Here is an 8,723-nt window from a genome sequence, read left to right on the forward strand (position 1 = left end):
ATGATGGAAGCACACACTTACACACAAACAAGCACAAACATGGTCACACATGAACAAGCTACAACACGCATGCTGCTACACATGCAAGGAGATGAACAGCCAGGGACGATGACATGAGCTCAAGCCAACAACCATTCCTATTCATGAGAATGTCTTACCAAGAAGAGCTTCCAAAGGGACTAATTCGAGGTAAAAAAGGAGTTGGAGCACACAACAAAAAAAAGTTAGTGATTTATTTTTGCTCACTTGAATCCATTGACGTTAAGCTGACGTCACTTTGCCGTCGAAACGTCAGTCACCTGTTCGCATCGTGTACAATGGATTAAAGTGAGCAAAAATAAAATCACTGCCTTTTTTGTTGAGCGCGCCAACTCATTTTTACCTCAAATTTGTCCCTTAGGAAGTTTCTTGGTAAGCCATTCTCATGATTTTGTTGAGCACCCCCCTTTCCCTTTCTTTGCTGAAGCTCCAAGGACCACATGAACTCTAACCATTCCTATTTCCTTTCCCCCTGCGTGGATGGTATCTCCCTCGACACCCATCAGCAACACACATACTGCTTGGGGAGGTTACTGGGGCGAGTATGTGTGCACAGTTGGGGGGGTGAGTACAGTTGGAGGGATATTAAACTGACATGAGCAGCAGTCAGTGACTCCATTCATGAACAACCCCCCCGTGGAGTAGCTGCTAATACGATACTAAAGACCACGTGAGGTACTTGCCCCCTTTTTTCAACCAGTCAGAGTGCTACCAACACACACATATACGCTGTGACGTCACGAGAGGCTATACAGCTTTCAGCGGGATTGCTCAAGTAATGCAAGGAGACAAGGTTCAAACAAAACAAGGATTTTATTATAGGTCTTGGGAAATTAACGAAAATATAACAAAATTCTGTTCTCTTGTGGCTCTTTAAGGGTTAACAGTTCAGGGATGTCTCTTCCACATCCAAAATCATAATTCTCACTCGCTCAGATAACTTTTCCCCAGCCTTACTGTAGTCCACGTTGCAGCTAGTGGCCAACCCAGCAAAAAGTCCTTCCAAATGTCTCTCACGTATTTCCACAGGTGCATATATCCAAAGGTGAGTATTTCCCAAAGGTAAGTATCTCCAAATCCTTATATTCCTCATGGAAGTGGACGTGCAGCACTCTTGTCCTCCAGAGAGCCCAGGTTGGAGACTGTGTCTCTTCCCTTCCCAAACCTTCAGCTCATCAGCTCCTCATTTGTTTCAGCTGCGTGGGAAGATTGGCCATAGAGGGGTGGAGTTCCCGACCATACCAGCAGATGGAGCCATAGCTGTCTGGGTTTGCAGCCACCTCAGGGGGATGTAACGTCCCTCCAGGACACAGCCTCTCGTGACATCACACATCCCCCTCCTCGGGACCGACGTCCTCGTCGGGGTAAAGGCAGCGAAGAAGGCATCACGCCGGGAGAGGGCGTCCGCATTGCCGTGGTGCTTGCCAGACTGCTCTCTCTTCAACTCCTCCAACTCTAGGACCAGGGACTCAGCCTCCTGCTGTCTCTCCTTGAGTTTCTTACTGAACGCATCAGCCTTGGTTTTAGCAGAGTTTAGCTTCTGTTGAGCAGCTTTCAGTTCCTTCTCTCTCTGCCCCCGCATTCTTCATCTTGTACTCCAACACCTTGTACTTCTCCTCTGCCTTCTTCTGGACCTCCTTACTACTGCGCAGGGTCTCCTCACACTCCTCGATGGTCCTGCGCAGCCTCTCCAGCTCCTCCTGTTGCTTAGGGAAGGAGCTCTGTTGGAGTTTAGCCTGGAGGCTATCTAACTCTTCTGTCTTCATGTCTAACTGTTGCTTTAACAAACGATACCTCTCCGCGGTCCCCTTCAGACCAGACAGTTCTTTGTCCAGATTCTGTAGCTCCGTCTCTGTGTCGGTCTGGGCACCTGCCATCCCTATCAGAGCCCGGGCGGGAGTGAGTAACTCGGAGGATTGCACCGGAGCCTTCCCAGGATGAGTCTTGCCTCTCCGTTTCCGAGGTACTCGGGTTATCCTCTCCTGAGACTCTCTCCAGAGTGGGTAAAAGGCTGGGCAGTCTCGTCCAATTAGGACAGGGACGGGGAGGGAATCAACCACCCCGCCGTCGTGTGTATGGTTCCCCGTGTGCTGGTCATTGTAAGTTCAGTAATGGGGTATTCTCTGGTGTCCCCATGGACACAGGAAACTGGGAGGACTTTCCCCGGGGTCAGACACGTTGGGCCCACCAAATCCTTACGCACCAGGGTGGCCCGGCTACCAGAATCCAGTAAGGCCTCCACATCATGGTGATTCACAGTTACCGGGCAGGTGGGGGGGTCGATCTGGGCCGCCATCTACGACTCCCAAGAGCGAGGCAAAACGGTGTGTGGGTGCTGAGCTGGAGGACTCCGCAGTGGGCATAGGTTCATCGGCTGGTTTCCCACACTGCCAGGAGATATGTCCCATCTCCCCACACCGGTAACACTGTCGAGTTTCCCCTCCTGGTGTACTCTTCTTGGACCCGCCTGGTTTCTGGCTCCCCCTGGAGCCGGGATAAGTCCTGACGTGGCTGGGTTCGAGACCTTGGGGGCCCTTTGGACGGGTTCTTCCCATTGGTGGTGGGGCCGCACTCTGGGGTCTTTTCGGGAAGCATTCAGCATCTCCGCTGTGGCCTGGTACTTTTCCACAGCTTCCACGGTCAGATCAGCCGTGGTCAAGGCCTGTTGACTGATGAACCGCTTTTGCCTCATAAGGCAGGGCGCGTAGGTAACGATCCACCACAACGGCCTCCACCACCGCCGCTGCTGTATTCCTCTGCGGATCCAGCCATTTCCTTGCGATTCGGACAAGTTCATGCATCTGCGCCCGAGGAGGTTGGTCTGGTTGGAAGGTCCAGCTGTGAAAGCGCTGGGCCATACCAAACTTTGTGAGTCCATATCTGCTGAGGATCTCAGACTTCAGGGCATCATAGTCAGTAACCTGGTCAGGGCCCAGGTCCCGGACAGCATTCAGCGATTCCCGGTTAGAAAGGGGCTAACAGACCAACCCACTGTTGCTTGGGCCAGGCTTCCCTAGTGGCCGTGGCCTCAAATGCATGCAGGTATGCCTCAATGTCATCGGTAGCTCCCATCTTAGATATAAAGTCACTTGCCTTTATTGGGCGGGTATTTTGGACCACCCTCTGTCTCTGCAACTGCAATTCCTCTGCCTTCAGAAGGTTGGCTTTCTTTTGCTCCTCCAAGAGAGCCACGTTTGCTTGCATCTGGGCTTGCTGGCCAGCAACAAGGGCTTTCAATATGTCCTCCATTTCAGTCGGCGGGGAGCCTACGGCCAACTTGGAAAACTGGGTGATCAAACCTTCGGTATCCTCCTCTGACATGCACTATTAACGCTTGAGCATACCCGTATTCTCCACCATCTGTGACGTCACGAGAGGCTATACAGCTTTCAGCGGGATTGCTCAAGTAGTGCAAGGAGACAAGGTTCAAACAAAACAAGGATTTTATTATAGGTCTTGGGAAATTAACGAAAATATAACAAAATTCTGTTCTCTTGTGGCTCTTTAAGGGTTAACAGTTCAGGGATGTCTCTTCCACATCCAAAATCATAATTCTCACTCGCTCAGATAACTTTTCCCCAGCCTTACTGTAGTCCACGTTGCAGCTAGTGGCCAACCCAGCAAAAAGTCCTTCCAAATGTCTCTCACGTATTTCCACAGGTGCATATATCCAAAGGTGAGTATTTCCCAAAGGTAAGTATCTCCAAATCCTTATATTCCTCATGGAAGTGGACGTGCAGCACTCTTGTCCTCCAGAGAGCCCAGGTTGGAGACTGTGTCTCTTCCCTTCCCAAACCTTCAGCTCATCAGCTCCTCATTTGTTTCAGCTGCGTGGGAAGATTGGCCATAGAGGGGTGGAGTTCCCGACCATACCAGCAGATGGAGCCATAGCTGTCTGGGTTTGCAGCCACCTCAGGGGGATGTAACGTCCCTCCAGGACACAGCCTCTCGTGACATCACAACGCGGATTAGGCACCCGCCCACACGTGTGCGTAACATAGATTACTGACACACATGTACACACCCCCCCGAGCGACCCCTCCCTCTCTCCATGTAATCAACTGTGGTTTTCTAGGTAAGAGTATCTGGCCGAGAGAGAAGAGAAAAGAGAGAGAGATGCGCTTCCTAACGTCCTGCCAAATGTATGACCATATTAGACACGTACACACACACACACACGTATGTGGACACCCCTTCAAATTAGTGGATTCGGCTATTTCAGCCACACCCGTTGTTGACAGGTGTATAAAATAGAGCACCCAGCCATACAACCTCCATAGACAAACATTGGCAGTAGAATGGGCTTCCTGAAGAGCTCAGTGACTTTTAACGTGGCACCGTCATAGGATGCCACCTTTCCAACAAGTCAGTTTGTCACATTTCCGCCCTGCTAGAGCTGCCCCGGTCAACTGTAAGTGCTGTTATTGTGAAGTGGAAACATCTAGGAGCAACAACGGATCAGCCGCAAAGTAGTAGGCCACACAAGCTCACAGAACGGGACCGCCGAGTGCTGAAGCGTGTAGCGCATAAAAATAGTCTGTCCTCGGTTGCAACACTCACTACCGAGTTCCAAACTGCCTCTGGAAGCAACGTCAGCACAAGAACTGTTAGTCGGGAGCTTCATGAAATGGGTTTCCATGGCCGAGCAGCCGCACACAAGCCTAAGATCACCATGCGCAATGCCAAGCGTCGGCTGCAGTTGTGTAAAGCTCGCCGCCATTCAACTCTGGAGCAGAGGCAACACGTTCTCTGGAGTAATGAATCACACTTCACCATCTGGCAGTCCGATGGATTAATCTGGGTTTGGCGGATGCCAGGAAAATGCTACCTGTCCCAATGCATAGTGCCAACTGTAAAGTTTGGTGGAGAAGGAATAATGGTCTGGGGCTGTTTTTCATAGTTCGGGCTAGGCCCCTTAGTTCCAGTGAAGGGAAATCTTAACACCTCAATCACACCAACAGCGTCACTGCATTTTGGTACACCAGAAGTACATTCATTTCCAAACGAACGCAGCGTTTGCCTTGCAGCATTGCGTTGCAGAGGCAGTTGCAGTGCGTTCTGTGAGGTGCATACGTTGGATTTATCGAACGTATGCATCAAACTGTATGTGTAGACGGCTTGAAACAAATAGTAGCAGAGGTGAATGTTGAACTTTTGTAGCACACATATCCAGATGATGTTGCGTACTATTTTGCGCAATGATGCTGTCGGTGTGATCAAGGCGTAACACTACAGCATACAATGACATTCTAGACAATTCTGTGCTTCCAACTTTGTGGCAAGAGTTTGGGGAAGGCCCTTTCCTGTTTCAGCATGACAATGCCCCCGAGCACAAAGTGAGGTCCATACAGAAATGGTTTGTAGAGATCGATGTGGAAGAACTTGACTGGCCTGCACAGAGCCCTGACCTCAACCCCATCGAACACCTTTGGGATAAATTGGAACGCCGACTGCCAGCCAGGCCTAATAGCCCAACATCAGTGCCTGACCTCACGAATGCCGTGGCTGAATGGAAGCAAGTTCATGCAGCAATGTTCCAACATCTAGTGGAAAGCCTTCCCAGAAGAGTGTAGGCTGTTTTAGCAGCAAAGGGGGGACCAACTCCATATTAATGCCCATGTTTTTATGAATGAGATGTTCGACGAGCAGGTGTCCACATACACTACATGACCAAAAGTCTGTCCCTCAGATTACACAGACCCACAAAGAATTCAAAAAACAAATCCAATTTTATTAAACTCATATCTATTACCACAGTGTGCCATCAAAGCAGCAAGATTTGTGACCTGTTGCCACAAGAAAAGGGCAACCAGTGAAGCACAAACACCATTGTAAATACAACCCATATTTATGTTGATTTATTTCCCCTTTTGTACTTCAACTATTTGCACATTGTTACAACACTGCACATAGACATAATATAATATTTCAAATGTCTATTACTTTGAAACTTTTGTGAGTGTAATGTTTACTATTCATTTCAGTTTTGTTTATTATCTATTTCAATTGCTTAGGCAATGTAAACATGTTTCACATGCCAATAAAGGCAGTTGAATTGAAATTGAATTGAGAGAGAGAGCTAGTGCCCCCACACCATGACTCATCTCTTGTTTCATGAGGGGGTGGAGCTGTCACAACTGGGTCCCCAGATGATTCAGACTTAATTGATTCAAGGAAGGGCCCAGTTCAATTACATTTGTGCAATAAGAGGAGCAGGATGGATTGCCCAGTCTACTATTCTAATAAAGGGAGGTAATGGATTGTAACAACATTTTACTTGTTTGTTTGTTATTAAAGAGGACCATAATAATAACATTCGAATGTACGAGGTTATGTGCTTTAAAGTCAACTTCACATACATTGGCCCCCCCCCCCCATAAGAATTGAAAATATCAATGGGAGCCCCCCACAACTGTCAAAGATATCAACGTGTGGCACTCACGAGAGTCTCAATGTGTACTTTAAAACACTGGAAATATCTCGATCCCAAATATGTCTGACTATGAACATCAAGTTCTCATTTTTAAAATGGGAACATCAAGATGCTGCTCTATCCCTCTACTCGCCATGCGCAGCACCAACACCAGGCCCACCCCCTGATCTATGAGCACAGAGTTTCTGAAGGTAAACAATAGCCACTCCCCCAACAGTTAGAACTGCACAGCGAGAGCCAGGGAGGGAGAGAAGAGTTAACAAGCTTGTTCTAATTATTAGATAGGTGCGTGCTTAGCGTTCCAAAATACACACTCCACTTCTTGAGGAGCGTAATTCGCATGCACGTGCGATTACAAATCCACAAGCGAGCGACACTGGGTGGCAACAGTAACTTTAGACAAATCCAGTTTTAGAGCGCAATCGTTATTACCAAAATACTGCTCCTCTTATGATCTTTTCAACCAGCAGATAATATCCGATCACTCGTCATTTGCCCAGCATGTGCATTTTCAGCGCCATATGTTGGCGAGCCCGCGGTGCGCGGTCCCTCCTCGCTACAAACATACACACTTGCACGACTCTTGCATAAGTTGTCAATAATTTCTTAGAATTAAACAAAATAATTAAATAGCTATTTAACTGACGCATGTTATGCAACAGCACCTCAGGAAAATCCCGCTACCAAAATGATTTCATAACAGCGGTGAACATATGACCGCCCGCCTGTAAATAATACTCGCTGCGTAGTTGGCGTTGCTAACATTGCTCGTGAACTGGGACCTGACATTTTCATATTTTAGGAAATAAAAAGTTGCAGTTGAATGATGTGCTTCTCGTGTTAACTATTTGGCTGGCTATCACAACCATCTGACCCACAGGCACTAACATTACACATTTCACTACCAGCTCTGGAAGTGTGTTTTCCCCCCTGTGCTACATGCTACTGTACTTCTTTGGGGAAGAAACCTAAATCTAACCTACCTTTTTACCTTGATTGCAGTCAGCTTCGGATGACGAAAACGTCCTCGACTCTGGACGATGAGAAATCACGAAATCATTTGAAGTTAACCACATGTAGTGACAGTGAATTTCACGGTGGTCAAATTCCAGTGCAACTACCCTAGCTAGCTAGCTAGTTAACGTTAGCCCACTGACTATACACGTTGGTGACAGGACGTGCCTGCTAGGCTGTGGTGACAGCACGTCGATCAGATGCTCTCCCAAGAGAGTCAAAATAAAAAGTAGCAATTTACAAAATTAATCCATTATAAAGTCTATCCTAAAGCATAACATATTATTCAACAAATCTGCGATGGCCGCCTTCGCAGTTCTCAGCTAAATACAGTTACTGTAGCTAACTGTTAGCTACCTTTAGCAGACTTTAGGAGTATCATCCGTAAATCCAAATTGTCTAATGTTAGCTTGCAAGATAGCCTCGATCCGCAGCCAGAAAGTCAGTTCTAATGTAAGCTAAAGCTATGGGTACAGCAAGGTAAGCTAACAAATATAATTTTCAAAGCCATGTCGCATTTCTAAAATAGTCCAATGTGATATCCCCCAGGTCCCGATTTGTCACGTGAGTATGTTTTCAGATCCAGTAGGAAAAAATATGCTTAATTTTCATAGAATGAAAGGTTGCAAGCTACTGGCTAGTTTCGAGACGTTGTGCCAAAAAAACATCGCCGCCTGCCCATTCGCTTCCCCGCTCATGTTCTCCCTCTTGTGCGAGGGTTCTGCAACCTCACAACAAAATAAGCTCATACTTTAAACTCTTTTGGCGCCATATTAAATGACGTACTTTAAATTTGCCGTTACTGAAAGCCGATTCAAATATTTTTACGATGGTTTAATTTCGCCAAACAGGCTAAAACCTGAAATAGGAATCAAATAGAATTGTATTTTTCACCTATCGTTTGAAAGTAAAGCCCCCGTTTAGTGTAAGCGGTTTGTTTGGTCGGGTAATATCAGCTCAATAATCGTCCATTTACGGAGAAAAAAAATGGATATTCATATTTCCTTTCATAGTAATAAAGACATTGAAGAAACATAGAAATAACGTTAGGCCTACTTTCAAACGTTTTAATAGCCTATTCAATCCACTCCAATCCATGCTGTTGGTTCACACAGACAAGTGATATAAATTCCACAGCATTTGCTACTTTCTATTAGGAGTGATCTGTATTTTGTCGGATCTCCACCAGTCTAGGTTGAAGATAACAAAGTGACATTGTACAATTTCCATGCAGAAG

General features: G+C 47.0%; 1 protein-coding gene across 5 annotated transcripts in view; it reads right to left on the bottom strand.

The window, feature by feature from the left end:
- The window catches only part of LOC121574240 (protein Jade-1), a 157,330-nt gene extending 149,127 nt beyond the window's left edge, over positions 1-8,203 (bottom strand). For 2 of the 5 annotated variants that reach the window (XM_045213210.1, XM_045213209.1), the window contains exon 1: positions 7,456-8,203. In XM_045213210.1, the coding sequence (XP_045069145.1) occupies positions 7,456-7,548 (93 nt within the window). In that variant the 5' untranslated portion in view covers positions 7,549-8,203. The remainder of the gene's footprint in view (positions 1-7,455) is intronic. The other 3 variants (XM_045213213.1, XM_045213212.1, XM_045213211.1) reach the window with 2 other exon arrangements.
- Between the last annotated feature and the right edge of the window lie 520 nt (positions 8,204-8,723).

Source organism: Coregonus clupeaformis, unplaced genomic scaffold (assembly GCF_020615455.1).
Source record: "Coregonus clupeaformis isolate EN_2021a unplaced genomic scaffold, ASM2061545v1 scaf0088, whole genome shotgun sequence".
In the NCBI taxonomy this organism is placed as follows: domain Eukaryota; kingdom Metazoa; phylum Chordata; class Actinopteri; order Salmoniformes; family Salmonidae; genus Coregonus; species Coregonus clupeaformis.